Source organism: Gorilla gorilla, chromosome 1 (assembly GCF_029281585.2).
Source record: "Gorilla gorilla gorilla isolate KB3781 chromosome 1, NHGRI_mGorGor1-v2.1_pri, whole genome shotgun sequence".
In the NCBI taxonomy this organism is placed as follows: Eukaryota; Metazoa; Chordata; class Mammalia; order Primates; family Hominidae; genus Gorilla; species Gorilla gorilla.
Window position 1 is genome coordinate 9679549 of NC_073224.2, and position 21900 is coordinate 9701448.

General features: G+C 42.9%; 1 protein-coding gene across 5 annotated transcripts in view; it reads left to right on the top strand.

Moving 5' to 3' along the window:
• Positions 1-21661, top strand: part of SMYD3 (SET and MYND domain containing 3) — a 753414-nt gene extending 731753 nt beyond the window's left edge. For 4 of the 5 annotated variants that reach the window (XM_019032483.4, XM_055373976.2, XM_063707088.1 and 1 more), the window contains 2 exons: positions 6810-6918; positions 21344-21661. In XM_019032483.4, coding sequence (XP_018888028.3) covers positions 6810-6918; positions 21344-21445 — 211 coding nt within the window. In that variant the 3' untranslated portion in view covers positions 21446-21661. The remainder of the gene's footprint in view (positions 1-6809; positions 6919-21343) is intronic. The other variant, XM_055373981.2, reaches the window with a different exon arrangement.
• Positions 21662-21900: the final 239 nt, after the last annotated feature.

Genomic DNA, 21900 nt, shown 5'->3' on the forward strand with positions numbered 1-21900 from the left:
TACCTTGCAGTTCACTAATTCTTTCCTCAGCTCTGACTAATCTAATGTTAGACTGTTAAGTTCTTAATTTTAGTTTTCTATTTTTCAGTTCTAAAATTTCCACTGGTTATTTTTTACATAATTTCTGATTTTTCTGCTAAAATTCTTACATATTATTTAAGTTCTCAAACATATTTATGAGCTATTTTAAAGTCTGTGTATGAGAACCTTACCATTTCAGTACCTGTAGGTCTATCTCACTGTCTATGTTGTTCTTCTTGGTTTTCAGAGAGTTCTTGCCTTTTTGTATGCCGGGTTATAATTTTACCAAATGCAGAACATTATACAGAAAATTTGAGATAAGTTGAGGCTGAGGATGATGTTATCTCCTTCAGACATGTTTACTTTTGCTTCTGGGAATCAGGATAGAAAGAGTTCATACCTTAATCCAATCAGGATTTGAAGTGATTCATTCTTTGTAATGGCTGCTTTATTTCTAATTTACTATACCTAGATAGATTGTAGTCCTTTGATGGTCAGAGTCGAAAGCCAGGAATGTTTACTAGAGCTCCTTGTTATCATTGTTGATCCCTGAATTCCAGTTTCTGTGTCTCCTTTTCTATGAGACTGCCAAAAACATTGCTCAGCTGGTGAGCCTCTCTGTCTCTAAGATCATCAAAGGGAAAAGTACCAACGAATATAAGGTTCACCTTCCACTCTTTCCATGATCTTGACTTTTCAAGATCTTGCTGCCTCAGTGGCTCCTTGATACCTTCAAACAGATTCTTAAAAATACTTTTTTGTCTATGTTTTCCTGTTTACAGCATTTCGTGTTTTCAGCAGCAGATAAGCTGCTTGGTCTGAAATAAGCTACTCCACCATTGCTGGAAGCTGAAAATCTGCTGAAGATACAGTTGGCCCTCTAAATTCATGGCTTCTGCGTTGAGTGATCTCTGCTGGATTGAACTGGATGCAGAACATGTGGATATGCAGGGCCAACTGTGTTTTTCATCTGCAGTTGTTGGAACCTGCAGATGCTGGACCTGGGGATTTATAACCCAGGGATACCATGGGCTGACTCTAAGAGACTTAAACATCCACAGATGTTGGTATTTGTGGGGATCCTGGAACTAACGTCTTGTGCATACAGAGGACTGACTATATTTAAGTGAAATCTCAGATATTAGGTCATTTAATTCATACGTACCTCAGTTTTGTATCTCTGAAAAATGAGGACATTTTTTCTTCCATGCACAATGCCATTTCATGCCCAGATTTCCTGGATTATCCCGGAAATATGTTTTTACAGTTGTCTTGGCTGAGTAAGGATACACAAGGTCTGCACCTCGTATTTGGCTGTTACATCTCTTACATCTCTTTTAATCTGCAGTATTCTTCTCCCACTACCATCTTTTTCTTTCGATGTGATTGACTTGTTGAAGATCCCGGGTCCAGGCTTTTGTAGAATTTCCCGTACCCCAGATTCAGCTGACTGCTCTACTTGTCCCTCTGTCCCTTGTTTTTCGCATGAAATGGGATTTGACTTTGCAGCCTTGGTTAGATTCAGCTTCAGTGTGTGGGGTTCTGTTTTGTTTCACAAGGATCGTTGACGGGTGGTCAAAAATAATTCCTTCTGCGTCAGATGGCACTTAGCATCTAGTTGTCCTCCTTCGGTGGTGCTAAGATTGATCAGTGGATTTAGATGGTGACAAGTTAATCCACCCGCTGTAAAATTCTTTACCATCCTTTTATCTAATGGTTTCATCAAGTGATATTTTCTCCCCTCAGTCAAATAATTCTCCAGGAGTTGCAAAGTGATTTTTCTAATTCCGTCATCGTTCCACATTTATCAGCTAAAATTCATACAACTGGAGCTATTTAGTTACTCTAAGATACAATTTAAACAAGCAGGTTAAGTTCTCCTTTCAGGTTCAGTAATATGTTTTGCATCAGTTTTTAAAAAATAATTGTATTAACTTAGTTTGTGCTGCTACACCAAAATACCATAGACGGTAATTCACCAAGAACAGAATTTTTTTTTTTTCTCACAGTTCCGGAGGCTGGGAAGTTCAAGTCATGAAATCCAAGATGAAGGTGCCAGCAGGTTGTCTGGTGAGGGCTGCTTTCCATTTCCAACATGATGTCTTGTTGCTACATCCTCTGGAGGGAAGGAACACTGTGTCCTTACGCAGTGGAAGGCAAACAAGCTGAACACTTCGTGAAACCTGTTTTATAAGGGCTTTAATCCCATTCACAAGGGGAGGAGCCTTGATGACCTAATCACCTCTTAAAGGCCGGACCCCCAAACACTACCACATTGGCCATTAAGTTTCAGCATCTGAATTTTGGAGGGAACACATTCAAACGAAAGCAGTAGCCCTGAATAACAAAGGCCTTTTCCTACCCTGTGAATGCCAAAGCTGCCATCTGTAACGGAATAATGTGATTGGTAATTGCATCACGTAGGACCAATAGAGATCAGCAACCTCAGCCAGACTGATAGAGATCCTGGCATCAGATATTTCTTCTCCATGTCCTTTTGACTTCAGATCCCAGTTCCCTGACTTTCAGCCTCCCTGTAAAATATATCAGTAAGATCTTGGTGCTTGTGGGTCTGAGTTAAAGCTGGTGTGTACATTTCCTTCTTTTCTCTGCTTGTTTAAACCCATTTCTTCTTATGCACTTATTCACCATAGAAACACCAAAAACATTTTTTTCCAATCTAGGCCAAGCATTCTGGAACATGTGATTGCTAGCATTATACCTGTGAAAGGAAAATTTATATCACCCAAACAAGTAAACTGCCTTGTTGAATGATTTTGTTGTTATGTGGTTTGCTTGTATGTTTTTGTGGAGGCGTTTCTATTTCTGAATCATGGAGTCAACTCAGACTCCACTGCACCCCCTTGGATCCCCAGATTCTGTTAAATCAGCTGCATAACCTTTCTTGTACCAAGTCCTTCTTTTCTGTTGATATTGCTGCTATCCTACCTCAAGTATTTTTGCCTCTAGGGTCTGTTTTCCAATTTTCTTGGTTTTCTATTCTGATGAAATATCCTCAGCCCCCTTTGGTAGTGCCTCACTGCTGGCAAGGGAAGTCCAGAGTTCCTAGCTTTGCGCGTGTGTGTCTGCACAGCCTGGCCTCACTGCTGGCAAGAGAAGTCCAGAGTTCCTAGCTTTGCGCGTGTGTGTCTGCACAGCCTGGCCTCACTGCTGGCAAGAGAAGTCCAGAGTTCCTAGCTTTGCGCGTGTGTGTGCCTCTGCACAGCCTGGCCTTGAGTGCACCTCCTTTCCCACTCCCCTCCTCTGCTGGCCGGACCAGCATGCTCACTGCCCTTTGGCATTCAGCTTCCTATCCCATCACCAGAGCAACCATCCATCCCTTCCCTTGTCCCAGGATCCCATCATCATCTCCAGTGGAAACACACTCAGGCCCTGCCACTCCCCTGATCACTGTGGTCCCGGCTGCTCCCAGAGCACACATTGTGTGGTTTCACACATATTGACCAGGACTGTGCCCTGGTCAGGTGGCTGTCACACGCCTTTCTATATCATGATTTCATTTGCCTCACCTGCAAACTACATGCTAACCAAGGGCAGGGACTCACTTTGGACTTCTGCAGATTGCTTATGGGGCCGGACCCGGAATCCAGTATCTCGTAGGTGCATCTTCCCCTCACCTTCTCACTCAGACTCCTGCTTTAGTCCTCACAGTCCTTGGACACACCTGATTGCTGCTTCACTTTGGACTCTAATCCTGGTCTTTATTTTTGACAATCCTATCAAAAGATGACCGTCTTTTTGTCCTGTCAAGACTACTACCTCCAGGCCCTCTTCTCTCCCCATCCCTGCTCTACACCGTGAAGTGGATGGAAGGTCACACCTTTGAAGAATGTCTCCCAGCAGGAGTGAGCTTGACCAGCTTTCCTTGGAGTTATACTCCAGCAAGGAATCATGATTTTTATTCTGTATGTCAGCTGGGAGGCCTCCAGAAACCAACCAGGCCCACAATCAGCAGCCCCATAGAGCTGTGAGGCTGCCCTGTAAATATTTATTTGGAAGTGCCCCTGGACAAGCGCTTCCTCATGCTCTCCTTCTTAAGCTCTACTTCATTTTGAAATATCTGAGCTACCGGGGCAGGTACCTGTCATGGCGTAATGACACACCACTTTCTCTGCCATCGTAGAACTGAAGATTGTCTTTCCTTCTGCTAACTGACATGACAGACATCCACTTAGTGGAGTGATGATTAGTGTAAAATCACTTTTTGGGCTTTAAATTTAATGATGCTACATTTGTAGTAATAATATAACACCCCAAATCCAGGCGTGCTTTTCAAGGAAAGTGTCCAGGGCAGTTACCCTCTGATAATGGCGTCCTGCCCTTACGCCTTTTGTCTGGGGATCTTAAAGTCGTTTCTACACAAATAGATAATGATGTTCATTTCGTAAGGAGTGAGAGGTAAAGTGATTGACCCCTTGGCATACTGAAGAGATGAAGAAAAATCCAGGACCCAGTGTCTCCTTTGTTGTTCCCCCTTCCGCTCCCTTTTCAGCCTTTTTTTTTTTTTTTTTAAAGACAGAGTCTCGCTCTTGTTGCCCAGGGTGGAGTGCAGTGCTGCAATCTCGGCTCACTGCAACCTCCGCCTCCTGGATTCAAGCATTTCTGCCTCAGCCTCCCGAGTAGCTGGGACTACAGGCGCCTGCCACCACGTCCAGCTAAATTTTGTATTTTTAGTAGAGGCGGGGTTTCACCATATTCACCAAGCTGGTCTCAAACTCCTGACCTTGTGATCTGCCCACCTCGCCCTCCCAAAGTGCTAGGATTACAGGTGTGAGCCGCCGCGCCCAGCCCCTTTTCAGCTTTTTAAAAGAGGCATGCCCAACTTTCTGTCGGTTTAAATACTTTCCTCCCAGGTACTGCTTTCTACTTTTTAAGAGCATGAATGAAAAAAAAAGTGTTTCTATATCACATTTCATGGGGGGAAGAGTTAAGATTCAGCGAGAGGGAATGGTTTGCAGATATGTGTGCATTTTCAGAGAACATACCTGTCTCTCCTGGTAAATCTGCCTCATCACTGTTATATAATAGAGCTTAGATGGGGTTCTCTGGGTTCATGGATGAAAAGCAGTTGGAACAGCGCCTGGCACATGGCAGGCCCTGCATGAGTGATGGATTCTAGGATCACCTTAGTGATGTCTGTGGGCAGGCACCTCCGTCCCTGGAGAAGCAGCATTTAGAGTGTGCCCTTGCTCGTTCTCTCTGACGGTTGGGATATGCTTCCCTTCTCCTAACCAGCCAAGCCTCTCCAAATCCTTGGGAGCCAGTGTAAGTCCAATTTCCCGCCTCCAGGAAGCCTTCCCCAGTCCAACCAACCGTCAGTCACCTCTTTGTCTTCACAATACTTGTATCATTTTCTCAGTTCAATTCAACAAACTTGAACTGGACATCTAGGGTATACTAAGTTATGCCTTATTTGGGCGCTAAATCAAGCTCCGTCGTGTAACATTGTTTTAACTCCTGCAGGAATGTTTATCTTGTGTCTAATGGGATGATTCAGCCTCAAGGAAAAAACTTTTTTTTTTTTTTTGAAACAGGGTCTCACTCTGTCACCCAGGGTGGAGTGCAGTGGTGTGAAACTGCAGCCTCAGCCTCCAGGGCTCAAGTGATCCTCCCACCTCAGCGTCCTAGGTAGCTGGGACTACAGGCATGCTCCACTACACCTGGCTCATTTTTGTATTTTTTTTTTTTTTTTAGAGAAAGGGTTTTGCCTTGTTACCCAGGCTGGTCTCAAACTCCTAAGCTCAAGCAATCTGCCTGCCTCGGCCTCCAAAGTGCTGGGATTACAAGTGTGAGCCATCACACCTGTCCTGAAAAGCTCATTTAAAGTGTGTGTGTGTGTGTGTGTGTGTGTGTGTGTGTGTGTGTGTGTGTGTGTAGGCATTTCCCCCAGAGACAATTCTGCATATACAGCAGGGGCTCACTATTCTTTAAGAGTAGGGGTAGGGGGTATTGGGGCCAGAAGAGGCCAAACTGCTCATATTTGGTAAATCCAATATGGTAAATTCTTGTTGAATTGAAGTAATACAGCTCTTCACAGGGTCTGAAACAGCCCATAGCCGGAGTCGTGTGCATCCTCTTTCTTTGGTCCACGACAACACCGTATTCTATTCTGTTCTATGTGAAAGGGTCCAGTATGGATTGAGTTCCTCCTGCATGTCAGACGTCATGGAGAACGCAGATGGGGTGCCTGAATAAAAAGCACTATAATCCAGTGAGATGATAAATAAATACACATGTGCTTATAAGAAAGGTGTACCATGATGGACTCCACAGCTGAGATCCAATCAAAGGGCTTTGTGGTTAAAAGGGGGGTGTGGTAGGATCTAGTTGGGGGATGATGAAAACTTTGTTTATTCAACAGATATATATTGAAAGGCAATCTGCTGTTCCAGGGCTGTGCTAGTGCTAATGCTGATGCTTCATGGAAGAGCTTGGAGAAGATTAGCACCTGTTCTCCCCGCCCCACCCCTCCCAAATATCAACGCAGAGCTCCAAACTTTTGTTTCTCTTCTCTAGTGTTTATGAGGGAGACCTTCTAGTCCTGTCATTTTTTTCCCCTAACACAAAACACATTCTGAGGAGCTGGAGACCAGTCCTGTGTTAATTCCCCTCAGTACTGCATTCTCCTGGATTGCAAAGCTAATTTCCTTTCAGTAGCTCATTAACATTCACAGCTAGTGTCTGCTCCCACTTTCATAGTCTCCTGATGAAATGCTGACTGCAAAGGTGAGGGCTGCTGACACTGTTTGCCGTTTGGTTTCTTCCAGGATTTTTTTCCCAGGAAGCCATCCCGTCAGAGGGGTTCAAGTGATGAAAGTTGGCAAACTGCAGCTACATCAAGGCATGTTTCCCCAAGCAATGAAGAATCTGAGACTGGTGAGTGTGCCAAGATCTCACGTAGTTCTGCCTGGCATCCTTTTTTTCTGCTGTTGCTGGGCCTCTTTGTGATTTGTTAGCAGCTCTACATATGTGTGCACGCATACACACGCATGCCCAGTGTGTGCTGGTAAATGTTTAACAACCACTCTGGAAAATACCTGCTTTGTGACATTTGCCTATTTCTGTGATGCAGGCATGCCCACCACGGCTGATTTTAAATGTAAAATCAACCTTCTTATAAAAATAATATTAACAATTACTCTTGCCACTTGGTACAAACCAGTCTCAGAACACCACTGCTCCTGTCCCCTCTCCACATTTAGCCAGTTGACCTTGTTTGTGCCTCCTCCCCATTGCCCACAGAACACAGTCCGTGTCCCTTGCATGGCAAGCCCTTGACCATCTGTGTGGCAGTTCACCTTTGCAGCCTCTTCTCCCCGCCCTTCCTCTCTCCCTTTCCACCCACCCAGTGATCACTGCTGTTCACCAGGACCCACTGTGACCCTGAACTTCTCACTCCTCCATCTTCATACCGCTATTTTTTCCTCTGCCTTAAGTGCTCTCCGCATCACAACCCCCTGGGCTTGGCAGAACTCTGCTGATCCTTTAAGGCCCAATTCCAGTGTTACTTTGTGGTCCTACCCCTACAGCTCTCTGCCCACCCTGCCAGGAGAGCCCTTTTCACATTGCAGTAGGCATACCCGATGACCACCCCTACCCCTGCCCCCAGGAGAGTGTGAGGGCTTCGTGGTTATCTTGGCAACCAGCTCAGTGCCATGCAAGGGATCTGGAACTTAGGAAGTATTCATTATTGAGGGAAGGAGGAGGGAGGAAGGGAAGGAGGTCAGCGAATACGGTTCTGGCAATAAGTGTCAAGAAACTAATTGGGAGAACTGGTTTAGGGTTGGAATAGCTTGTTAAAACACGATGGTTAGTTTCACCCGTTCAGGGAGTCTCCTCTGCCCAGAGGAGCCCAGGGCTCTCTGCTGTCTGGCCCAGGGCTGTCTGCTATCTGGCGCAGGGCTCTCTGCTATCTGGCCCAGGCCTTCCCACCTCAGCAGAACTACCTCTCCTCTAGTCCGTGACCCTTCCAAAGGAGAGCTCACATGCTCACCTGGCCAGGCACTGGTGGGTTGTATGTAGACCTGGCGTGTGGGTATCATAGGAAGCACTTGACACTTTAACAGGACCCTCTGGGCCGCCATGCCCTTGTGTGCAGAAGAGTGACGGTGGAAGGATCGGGCATCAGGGTTGCTCAGGGCGTGTCCAGGGGCCGGCTGATCCCATAACACTGGCAGCCGCCCACATGGACCTAAGAGAAATGACAGATGCCGAAGGGATTCTTAAAAGCCAGATTCCCCAGTGCTCATTTTCGCCGAATGCTAGCCATAGCGCCTTGATCTCTAAATAAAGTCAGCGTGTGGCCAACGGGAGTAACACTAGGATTCCCTGAGGGCACTCAGCTATTCTGTTCTTTTTATCGTGTCTGGCATGTTTACCCAGGCGGGGGAAGAACACCGCACCATCTGTTGCAGCCTCAGGGAGAACTTTCCTTTTCTGGTCTTGGGGGTACTTGTCAGCCAGTCGAATCAGCAAGGTACAGCAAATCCTTATCAAGGGCCTACTGTATGAAAGTCCTGACAGAAAAACAATGTGCAGGAAATTTCCTAATGTGCGATGCACCCAACACAGGGTCACCTGCAAGTAGATGTTCGTAAGTGATCAAACTAGACCTTTGTGTTTATATGGGACTAGAAACTATGAATACTGCTCGTACATACGTGATCCGTGATCATACTCAGTCCCCATGACAGGTGACAGCTGTGTGAGGTCAGTGAGACAGGCATTTTCATTCCTATTTGGAAAGTGAAGGCGCTCAGGTTTGGAGACATGCAAGAGCTCACCTCAAGTCGCACAGAGGCAGAGCCAGGTGTATTTGTTCAATTTAATTCAACACGGTGATCACATACTTCTACTACTTTGAATAAGACTCAGGCTGGGCGCGGTGGCTCACATCTATAATCCCAGCACTTTGGGAGGCTGAGGCAGGAGGATCACCTGAGGTCAGGGATTCAAGACCAGTCTGGCCAACATGGTGAAATCCCGTCTCTACAAAAATACAAAAATTAGCTGAGCATGATAACGGGTGCCTGAAATCCTAGCTACTCAGGAGGCTGAGGTGAGGGAATCGCTTTAACCCAGGCGGCAGAGGTTACAGTGAGCCAAGATTGCACCATTGCACTCCAGCCTGGGCGACAGAGTGAGACTGTCTCAAAAAAAAAAAAAAAAGACTCAATATGGTGTGTACAATTTAATGGAGGAGATAGACATGTACAAGTCATTAAATCCAGGCCAGAAACCAAGGCTCTGTTCTTTTCCTCTAGACTGGTCCAGTTAAATAGATGAGGCTCTCTAGTAAGATCAGTGTGCAGAAATCCCTTAAGATCTAACCGAACCCATGACGCCAACTCAGGGAAAAATATGGGAGAGAAATCAGAGAAGATTTAGATTGCTTCTTATATGAAGCTTTAGTCACTGCTATTGCATACAGAACTTCTGAAGGAGACATCTAATACCCTCAACTATAAGGACAAGCCTGAACAAACCCAGACAGACATCTCGCTATGGATTTTCAGGATAATGTGGCCTGGGCTGATGGTACTGACCATCACCAGCCCTTCAGATGACCCTCTTACTGCCCTTTACATCCCTCATGCCCAGGTCTGTTCTACTGCCCTCATACCCTTCTGATGAGGTTGCATCGCCTCTTTCAGAAGCTTCTCTTCGTAATCATGTTAGCTTTTCCTATTGGTACCAAGGTGAAGCTCAGGCATACACCCTGATAGATGCCAAATGAAAGGTATTCTGGGAGCAGTATCAGATTATCTGTCATGAGGCCTGGGGTTAAATGGTGGCCTTACCCAAACTTGCTGTGTGTCTCTACAAAAGTCATTGAGTCTCTTGCCAAGGTCTGATGATCAACCAAGGAGCAAACATGCACTCCTCGCAGAGTTGTAGAAAGAGTGCAAGGATTTAGAGTCAGTAGGTTCAGGTTCCAGTCCCACCATTTGCGTTAATCTCTGAATATAATTTCAATTGTAAAAGGAAGCTGATAGCTATCCCATAGAGTTGTTTTGAGGAGTAAGCGAGGCAGTGCGGGAGGGTGTGCTTGCCAATCTCAAGCATGCTGAAACTATTAAAGATGGGTATTGTTACAGGAACTCTTGTTCTGATCACTCTCCCACTAGCTGGTCTGTTCAGTACTTGTGTTTGTGGTTTGGGGTACACGGTGGTTCCTCTAGTGAACAATTATGGTCTGTGACTGCTCCCCAGCAGTGTTTTGCTCCCCAAGGTGAGTGGGAGTCCCTCAAGGGACCTTACATTCCTTTTGTGTCTTCTGGTGCCACCTAACATAGACACACATGCCCCCAATATGGCAAGTTCTGTTAAATACATGCTTGAATGAATGGATTTTTTTAATGGATAGAAGTCTTTAAAAGCCTTCCCCTGGCCCTGCTGGTTAGCTGTTTACAGTTAATGGACCAGATCTTCTCATGACCTTTGCTGAGCATTTGCTAGCAGAGGGATGGCCTGAATGTATCCATCCCTAGGAAAGCTCACGTGACCTGTGAGTCTAGAAGCAGGTCAGTTTCTTCCTGCAGAAAGTCTTTCTTTCCTGAGCTTTCTCAGGACTCGGGTAACCTGGAGAGGGAAAAGGGAGGCTATACTCTTTGCCTTTTGAAACTGATGTCATCTTCAGACGGGCACCCTTGGGATGCTCTTTCTTGACTTAGAAACCCTGGAAATAATGGAATGAAATCACTTGAATAAGGTTTTTGAAGACTGAGTTTGAATAGAAATCAGAGGAGCTTCAGAAACAGAAATTTATTACAGATTCAGTTAGGCTCCAGCCTCCTCCGGGAAAGGAATCCACTTAGCCCAGCTCTGATTTGGTTTAGTCTTCTGTTTCCACTGGGCTCAGCTGAAATTCTTGTGATTGCTGCCACAGGACAGTCCTGGGGTCCCTTCCCAGTGCTTCCCTCCTGCCCTCTCCTGTCTCTAATTTACTTTTATTTCTTTCCATTTATTTCTTAGAAGGCTTTTGTTTGCTACTAATTTGACTTCTTGGACCTCAAGGACAACCCATCTGGGCTGTCTTGTTAATCAGAGTTGTTTTTTTTCCTGTGAACCCTGCATGCTGCAGGCTCCCTCACCCTGGCCCTAGTGTAGTTGCTTTCCAGCAAAAATCTGGTTGCAAAAGTTAGACTTCTTTCCCCTCGGCATCCATTTTTTAAAAAATCTGTATTTAAACTTTTTGTATTACAATTTTTCCCTTCTCATTTGATTTTATTGCAGTATTTTACCCACTGAGCATCTTTTTAGCTTTTTCTGCATCTCAACAGACAGCACAAGGCCGCAAGTCCTAGAGATTGCTCCTTGTATTCCTGCATCAGCTGCCCTGATTTTCAGCCCCAGCAATGGCTGATTTAGAGCATGCAGTTCTGTTGTTCCCATGTCTTAATCCGCTACAGTGATTCTTAACCTCTTTGGTTGTGTCCCTATTTAGGAATCTGATGAGGGCCACTGACCAGAGAAAAGTTAAATATACACAACCTTTTGTATATTTGGTGGGGATGGCAGCTTCAGAGGCTCCCTGAAGCCCTTCCATGGATTTAGTATCCATGGTGTCTAGGTTAAAAAGCCCTCCTCTAAACACTTAACATCATACGTTACCGTGCGGGGAGGTGGGAGGGAAAGAGGGGGAGTAAGAAGGCTTACAGAAAGGATGTTCCGTAATTGTCACTAATACCTTCAAAGAGTTGTTTGGAAGCCCCTGGCTCTAATATTTATGAGTGATTCCTACTGACCTCCAAATAGAGAATAATAGTTCCAAGAGTGTGTTTTTGAACCAAAAAAGAGAAAAGATAAGAAAATAATGGATAAAATGCAAACACAGTGATTAAGTCGTATTATGGGAAATAAGCAGAAATTTACCTACCAGGAAGTATGAATCCAGTAGTAACGAGGAGCCAGATAGGGAACCTGAACTTGTACTTCCGCCTGGCAGTAACAGGGTGTCATCACTTCATTCTCTTGCTGGAGTGATGTCAGAGAAAGCCGGCTAAAGCAGGTTGAGGTAAAATTCAGAGTCTCATAACAGAATACTCAAAATGTTTGTGCTTCAGTTAAAAATCACTCACTATGCCAAGAACCAGGAATATCTCAATCTTAATGAAAATAAAAGCAATCAGTAGATGCCAATTCCAAGATAACAGAGATGTTAGAATAGTCTGACAGATTTTAAAGCAGCCATGATAAAAATGCTTCATCAAGGAATTACAAACACCCTCAAAATAAATGGAAAAAATAGAAAATCTCAGTTAAGAAGTAGAAGCCGTAAAGAAGACACAAATAGAAATTTAACAACTGATAAATATAATAATCAAAATAAACAGAAGGGAGCTCCACAACAGAATGGAGGAAACAGAGGAATGAATTGGTGAATGTGAAGATAAGACAATTGAAACTGCCCAAGCTGAAAAACAGAAAAAAATACTGAAGAAAAAGTAAAATTGAACAGTGCCTCAGGGGACCTATGAATCAATAACAAAAGATCTAACATTGGAGTCCCAGAAAGAAAAGAAAAAGAGGGTGAGGTGGAAAAAGTGCTTGAAGAAATAATGGTGGAGGCATCCAAATTGGAAAGGAAGAAATAAAATTATCTCCATATACAGATGACATGATCTCATATGGAGAAAGCTCTGAAGATTACACACACACACCAAAAAATGTTAGAACTAATAAGTGAATTAAGCAAGGTAGCAGGATACAGATCAACACACAAAAATCAGTTGTATTTCTAAACGCTAAAAATGAACAATTCAAAAACAAAATTAAGAGAATAATGCTATTTGCAATAACACAAAACCAAGTAAGTTATTATCTGAGAATAACTGAATAAGTTGTTCTCCATGAAGAAGGCATAAATAAGGAGAATGACATCTCATGTTCATAGGTTCGAAGACTTAGTATTATTAAGATGTCAATATTACCCAAAATAATCTTCAGATTCAGTGCAGTCTCTATCAAAATCCCAATGGCTTTTTTGGGGAAGAAATAGAAAAATACATCTTGAAATATATATGGAACTTCAAGGAATCCCAAATAGCCAAAAGCAGTCTTGAAAAAGTAGAAGAAATATGGAGAACTCACAGTTCTTGATTTTAAAATTTACGAGAAAGCTACAGTAGTCAAAACAGGGTGATACTGGAATAGATGGACATATAGACCAATTGAATAGAGAGCCCGGAAATAAACCCTCGCATATATGATCAAATGATTTTCAACATGGATGCCAAGACCACTCAATGGAAAAATGACAGTCTCTTCAACAAATAGTGTTGGGGAAGCTGCATATCCACATACAAAAGAATAAAGTTGGACCCTTTCTTAACACCATATAAAGTAACTCAAAATGGATCAAAGACCTAAACATAAGAGCAAAAGCTTCTACTAGACTCTTAGAAGAACACATTAAGGAAAAAGCCTCATGACATTGGACATAGTGATGATTTCTTGGATACGGCACCAAAGGTACAGGCAACAAAAGAAAATATAAACAAATTGGACTTCACCAAAATTAAACACTTTTGGGCATCGAAGGATACCATCAACAAAATAAAAAGCGACCCATAGAATGGGATATATACATACAATGGAATATTATTCAGCCTTAAAAAGGAATAAAATTGTGACACGTGCTACACATAAATGAACCTTGAAGGCATTATGCAAAGTGAAATAAGCCTGACAGAGAAGAACAAATATCATATTATTCCACTTATATGAGGTACCTAGAGTAGTGAAATACCTAGAGACAGAAGTAGAACAGTGGTTACCAGAGTGTGAAGGGAGGAGGGGATGGGAAGCTATTGTTTAATGGGTACACAGTTTCAGTACAAGATGATGCAAAAGTTATGGCTATATGGATAGTGGTAATGGTTGCACAACAATGTGAATGTACTTAATGCTACTCAAGAGTTAAAAATAGTTAAAATGGTAACTATTAGTGTTTTGTGTACTTTACCATATTGTTTTTAAAAAAAAGAATTAATAGTGGAAAACTTTCCAAATTTGGCAGGCGACATAAACCTGTAGATTTAAGAAGCTAAGCAAACCCCGAACAGTATAAACTGAAAGCAGTTCACACCAAGACTGTGGATCATACTCAAACTTCTGAAAACTAAAGACAAAAAAAAAAAAAGTCCTAAAAGCAGCAAGAGAAAAACGACAACTTACCTGTACAGGAAAAACAATTTGAATGACAGTGATTTTCTCATCAGAAACCACAGAAGCCAGATGAAAGTAGCATATTTTTTTCAAGTACTGAAAGAAAAGAACTGTTAACCCAAAGCTTGGGTTGCCCTTAGAATGTATGTTGTCCAGCAAAAATATCCTTCAGGAATGAAGAAGAAATCAAGACATTTTCAGATGAAGGAAAACTAAAAGAACTTATCGCTAGCAGACTTACTGTAAAAGAATGGCTAAAGAAGTTCTCTAAACAGAAAGAAAATGATAAAAGAAAGCTCTTGGAACATCAGGAAAGAAGAAAGAATATGGTCAGCAAAAGTGTGGGTAAGTAAAATGATCTTTCCTTCTCCCCTTGAGTTTTCTAGATTGTTTGATAGTTGAAGCAAAAATTATAACACTATCTGATATGATTCTAAATGTATGTAGTAGAAATATTTAGGGCAATTGTATTACAAATGGGGGAGTGGGGGAGGGTAAAATGTAAAGGGAAGGTTTTTACACTTGAGTTCAACGGGTAAAATGATGACACTAGTAAAGTATAAGTTATATACATATATATCTGTATATATACATATATAATATGCATACACATGTATATTATATACAAGTTATATATACATATATGTGTGTATATATATATAAAATATATATAAATAATAAGACGTGGAGCAACCACAAAACTATATAAAGTAATACACTCAAAAGCACTAGAGAATGAAATTCTAAAAAAAAGTTTAACCCACAGAAATGCAGGAAAAAGAAACAAAAAGAGAGCAAACAGAAAACAAAAAATTAAATGGCAGATTTAAGCCCTAATATATTAATAATAACATTGTAAATTATATAAGTAGTCTATGTAAAAGATGTAAATTGCCTAAATACACCAATTAAAAGACAGAGATTAGTAGAACAGATTTTTAACAAATGACTCAAGCATATGTTGTCTGTAAGAATTCTTTTTAAATAGAATGATACAAATAGGTTGAAAGCAAAAGGATGGAAAAAGATACACTATAAAAACACAATCAAAAGAAAGCTGGAGTAGCTATATAAATATTAAGTAAAGTAGACTTCAGAGCAAAGAAAATGTTATGAGAGACAGAGAGGGACATTGTATAATGAAAAAAAGGTCAGTCTACCAAAAACACATAGTAGTACTAAATATGTATGCACCAAACAACACAGTTGCAAAACATGAGAAACAAAAACTGATAGAACTGAAAGGAGAAATGAACAAATAGACAAGCACAGCTGGGAACATCAGACCTCCTCTGTCAACAGTTGGTAGAACAACTAGACAGAAACTGAGGAGGGATACAAAATAATTCCATAAAACCATCAACCAATGGGACCTGACATTTGGAAAACACTTCACCCAACAATAACAGAATGCACGTTTTTAAAGTAACTATAATACCAAAAGAGACCATTTTATGCCACAAAACAGATATCAATAAACATAAAAAGATTCAAGTTAATACAAAGTAAATTATCTGACCACAATGGAATTAAATTAGAAATCAGTAACAATATTTGGAAACAAAACCAAATCCACACCTTGTAGCTGTGTCTGGCATGGCACATTGTACAACACATTGGGACTTGGGTTGCCCTTAGAATTTATATTGTCCAGTCTCATTATTTAGCTGAGGAAACATAACTTCTTCAGAGTCTCTCAGAGTTCAATTAATATGTACTGATTGATTGATTAAACAGTGATACAACAGCCATGCTTTTTCTGGAATGGTTACTACCACTGGAAAGCACAGACCTGAGCTCACCACATCTGTAACCCCTCCTGAGGGTGCCGTGGGGCCACCTGGTTCCTCCTTCCTCTGGGCGCCCCAGCACTTTGCATCTCTGTTGAACACACACTGTTCCACTGTAATGATCTGGTATTTACATTCTGTCCTTCTGACTATGCCAGAGCTTCTCCCAGGGCAAGGGCCAAGTTTTATTCATTAAAGCTGCTCAGACAGTATTGAGTGAATGAATGGGTAGATGTTATCTCTAAGGAAATTCTGCCTCCCAAAAGGACAGATTCCTCCAGCGGAATACACACTTGAAGTTATCCAAGATGTAAAGTGGAGTGGGGTCTCCAGGGGTGCTGCTGAGCTGAGGTGGATCATCAAAGTCTTTGGGATTCTCTGCTGTCCTTGCAAAGTGCTTTTTGTGCCTCCAGAGCTGCTTAATGTGTTGTACCTCTTGCTTCTTGCATTTCCTCCTTTGAATGCCCCAGACCAGCTTCCTCCTCCCTGTGCCCCACCCTCTGCTTTTCTTTCATTCTGAGATGGACAGAATAAGAAAACCTGCTTTATTTTTTCCCATCATGATTTGATTCCAGGGGTTCTTATCATGCATACCTTTCTTTTCCCTCTGATTTTATATCTGTATTTAAATCATACTTGGGAAGTCACTTATTAGATTCCTCAAGCTCATGGTAGAAACTGTTTGAGATCCTTGATAAGCTTAATATATTCATATTAAAATTAATAGGAAAGGTATATTGTTTCCAACTTTATGATTTGATTTAAATTCATTTTATTTAATATATGACCACAATTCTAAAATTACTTAAAAAAAACAGATATGATGAGATTGAAATCAATTCTGGGGACCCTTTCTCTATTACTGAGTTAACTGTGTGCCTATATTGTGGCAGACAAGCTATGCTGCTTTTCTCATGTGACATTTAGAGTCTGGATGTGGGTGTAGCAGGCACCCTCCTTGGAGGCTTCAAATGAGTGCTCTGTGAAAGATTATGTGCAGGCTCTTTTTAAATGCTACCATTAAAAAAAATAAAATTTAATGGAAAGAGATAAGCTTTTCCCAACACCAGCCTGCTCCAATTTTATATTTCCTTAATCTGTTTTATATGCTGCTGCAGGAAATTAAACCAGAATTGTCCTCCCTGACATGCGCATGGGTGACAGATGGGTGTGGTAGGAGAAGGGAGACACAGAGCTACTTGAAACAATTGCTCTCGTTTGTCAGAAATTTATTGTAACTTTTTTGGGGGATGGTAATGTGAGGGGAAGCCCTCCTCATCTTCCTGCTGTGCTGAAGGGCTGTGCCCAGGGCCACACAGGGCCCTCTCCGTACATTGTTGAGGACTGTCTGCCCCAGCTCACCCAGTGCTGAAGGGCTGTGCCCAGGGCCACACAGGGCCCTCTCCGTACATTGTTGAGGACTGTCTGCCCCAGCTCACCCATAGGCCCAGGTGATGTTCAAGACAAGGACCAGATGTCCTCCTCACCAGGTGTGAATTGCAGCTTCCTGCTGACCTGTGTCACACCATTCATCCACGCACACATCCGCACACACAGTCACTAACATATTTTGCACATTACTGAATCCTACTTCTTTCTTCTCGTTTTTCTCTCCCTTTCTCATCTACATCTGCCCATCTTTCAGAGAAAAGTACGTTTGCTTGTTAATTAATCAAATCTATATGGCGTTTTACTTTCTAGGCAGATGATGTAGTTTTTTTTTTTCAGTTGCTTCAGATTAGTTCTCTGCCCCTACGCATACCCATTTCCTCTCTGTTTCTAGCCACCCTATGGACGAGATCCTCTAAACTTAGTATCTGAGACTCTACACACACATTCCTGAGGGTTGCCCCGTTCCCCTTTGCTACTGGTGATGCATTCAGCATCAAGAGAACACAGAACATGACCAGCAGCATCTTGACAAGGAAGGCACCTGTGTCCCCTCAGGGTATCTCAGCAGCCATGTCCAGGAGAGCCTCTGCTCCTCTCCTTGGTCACTGCAGTCTGTTCATACGGGGAGGCTGCACAATGCAGTCATGGAATGGACACACTGGGTTGAGTCCTGAGAGCCGAGAGGTCATCCTTAGTCTAACTCTCGAGCCAGGTGACCTCAGGAAGCACTTCCTTCCATAACATGAGGGTATTGGACTAGATGATCCTTCTGGTCTTTCCTTAAGGAAGCAGGCTGTGAGGTGTGGATGTGAAGCTGGAGGAAGGCCAGGAAACTCCCCCTTCCTGGCTGTGGCTCTGATTCCAGAATGGCTGAAGAACCGGAAGTAGTTACCCTACTGTGGGATGGGCAGGTCTGCCCCTTCCATGAACAGGAATATACTGGATCAGTGGGGAGTAGACCTTACTCTTAAAGCTGCAAAAGAGGACAAAGTGAAACTCACCACTGGAACTGGAAGAAAAGAGCGAGGAAGGAAGCCTGGAGCCTGTAGTACGTTCAAAGCATGCCAGTGAACTTATGTTGTTGAAGTGACAAGAAGATGGCTTTGTCATTTAGCCTCTGAGTCAAGTCAGAGAGAAGCACAGATCATTCTTCAGATGGGGAACCTGGGGAATGTAACCAGGAGGGCAAAAAAGAGTCTGGTCTGGAAATTCTGAGCAACAAGGTCAGGCCCTCACCCAGCCGAGGGCCTCTGTGAGGGCAGGGAGGGAGGCGAGGCCGAGCAGGTTAGGTCTGGCCTTTTTCAGGATGGAGGGTTGTGCCCCTCTCTGCAAAGATCTTTCCAGGCAGTGATTCTGCCCCATTCATCTTCCTTTGCCAGATCACAAGCACTCTGGCTCTTTGTTGAGTAAAAGGGAAGAGAACATCTAAGAGTGCTTTCAAGTAAGAAAATTTCCCATGAAGGCTCTCTGATCTGAGAAACCTTCTCTTTCTGCAATCGTGCTGTCACACAGGTCTCTGCCTCAGACCTCAAGATGTCCAGAGCAGCAGAGGATCCAGGGCAGTGTGGAGAAAAGAGAATAAAACATGAGGCATGTGCTCCATGAATGGCATCAAACGTTTGTTTTTAATCTTCTGCCCAGGGGAATCTCATAGAGCTGGGCTGCTTGCAAGGTGGGGGCTGGTCCCAACTCCTCCCCTGCACTCCGGACAGCCCCCTGCCTAGGGATTTGCTGGCAGATGCTGTGCACCCACAGAGCAGACTTGCTCGTGTGAATAGGAAGTGAATTCCCACCGCCAGCATCTCAGTTCCAGCCACCTTCTGGGCTTTGCAGCTGGTGTGTCACAGGGTGAGGGGCCAGACTGCCAGTGTGGGGTCACAACTGGACTCAGAACAGAGCTGTCTTCCAGGCTGAGAGGCCAGGGTCTGAGGCGCTGGCCCTTTCTCTCTCTCTCTTTTTCTCTCTTTCTCTCTCTCTCTTTCTCTCTCTCTGTCTCTCTCTCTCTCTCTCTCTCTCTCTGTCTCTCTCTCTTTCTCTCTCTCTCTCTGTCTCTCTCTCTTTCTCTCTCTTTCTCTCTCTCTCTCTCTCTCTCTCTCTCTCTCTCTCAGCAGCAAATCTAGACCCCCTCTGTCTGCCTGTTTTCCTTCCAGCCTAAAGGGAACATTCAAGAGGTGAAAAAAGAAGCCAGAAAGAGAGGTTGAAAGTACCCATCCCCCTGAAATGCTTTGTTTCTCGAAGCTTCAGCATTTTTCCAACGTAGAATGGAAAGTTTTCCTGCATGCAGAATTGCAAAATGCAGGCGTCTCACCACATGACCACCAAGGTCTGAAATCTCTGTGGTTTTCAAGATGTTCATGCTCAAGAATTCCACCCCTAGCAATTGCTCTTAAATATCCAAGAAAGGCAAAAAATCTATTCTGGAAGGTCTGCATCATATCCTAATAAACAATTGGAGGTGATCTAAATTTCCAGGAGTAGCTTAGTAAATAATGGTTTATAAACATGATGGCATTCATTATATACAACAATTAAAATGGTAATTGTTCTGGCTATAAATTAACACTGAATCATGAGTAGTTGATGTTATTTGTTGAGAGTTTGCTGTATCAGTTGTTTTCAACCTTGAGAACATGTTGGAATCTCCTGGGGCCTAGGCCTCATTCCTGGAGAGCAGGCTTCAGCTGTTGATGTTCAGGGTCTGGCCCTCGGTGTCTCTTTTGAAGCTCCCTGGTTGATCCTGCTGTGTAGCTAAGGCTGAGAGCCTCAGTGCCACTTCCAGGTACTTTGGGTGCATAACAGCCACCAGAGTCATAACTTTACAAGTCTCCTGGGCACATTTACATCAAATGCAGTGGTTCTGGTGTCCCTCCCTTCTCCCCAGTCCACCCCACCCCACCCCCATTTGGGCAGGGCAGGATAATATTGCTTATCTCTTATTTATTACAAAAATATTTTCAAGGATACTCTGGTTGTTTGTTGTTCCATAACCATCCCAAAACTTAATGGAGTAAACAACAGCAAAATTATCGCACAAATTCTGTGTGTCAGGAATTGGCACACAGCCTAAGAATGGCTTTCTTCTTTTCTACAATGTCTGGTGTTTCATCTGGGAAGACAGATCTGGCAGTCTTCAGCTGGGTGCTGGAATCATCTGAAGGTTTATTTATGTACATGTCTGGTGCCTTGTCTAGAATGACTTGAAAGATGAGCTTGGCTAAGACTGCCAGCCAGAGTGCCTGTACACGGCCTCCCTCTATGTGGCTTGGGCTTCCTTGCAGCATGGAGTCTCTTGGTTCTGGGAGCAAACATACTGACCAGTAAACAACACAGAGGCCTTTTTGACCTAGTCTCACAAGTCAGTTGCTTTACTTCTATTATACTCTATTATTGAAGTAGTCATAAGCCCACACAGATTTCAGAAATATTTTGGAGATAGAGTTGACAAGATTTAATAATGGACCAAATATGAGCAGTGAAGGAGAGGACTGTTGAAATGCCAATGCTATAATATGATATAAAAAAAGTGAGAATACATGTATATAATAATCCTGGTGCATATAGATGAGAATTGAATGGAGTGTGCAATAAAGAAAAATTTTAAGGTGGTAGCAGCATGGTCTTTCATATGACTCAATCATTTTGGTAACTCTTCTTATCCCTGTGACTACCCACCAAACCTGTGCACTGACAGTCTTTGAAGATCATCGATTGTCACTGGGCCCCAGCATGACTCGAATAGTGAGTCTGCTTTCCAAATACCACATTCAGAAATCACCCTTTTCATGTGACTTTCCAGCTGGGAGAACCACAGTGCTGTAAGCCTGTTAAAGACTGTTCACCCTGTAAACCTGTGGGGTTCACCAGGCCCCTGGCATCATGGGGTAAAGGTGGGGAATGGCCTGAGCTCACCTATTTTGGGGTCTAATCTCTCTTCCGTCCTTTCTCTTTAGGCTTTTGATATTATGAGAGTGACACATGGCAGAGAACACAGCCTGATTGAAGATTTGATTCTACTTTTAGAAGAATGCGACGCCAACATCAGAGCATCCTAAGGGAACACAGTCAGAGGGAAATACGGCGTGCGTCTTTGTTGAATGCCTTACTGAGGTCACACACTCTGTACTTTGTTAGCTGTGTGAACCTCTCCTATTGGAAATTCTGTTCCGTGTTTGTGTAGGTAAATAAAGGCAGACATGGTTTGCAAACCACAAGAATCATTAGTTGTAGAGAAGCACGATTATAATAAATTCAAAACATTTGGTTGAGGATGCCATCTGGTAATTGTCTTATTTGCTTACTCATTGGCGATTTTAATGTTTAAAATACCAACATTCGAGACAGAAAATCATATTAAAAGCATGACAAATAAGTTATAACGTTCTCTTTGGATATATGTAGGGATAATTAGATAAAAGTCACTATTTTCACATTTGCTTCCAAGCAAAAACTTAATGTCCATTTTGGCAAGAAGCAGAATTTTGAGATGTCGTCTTTTGCTCTTTGTGAT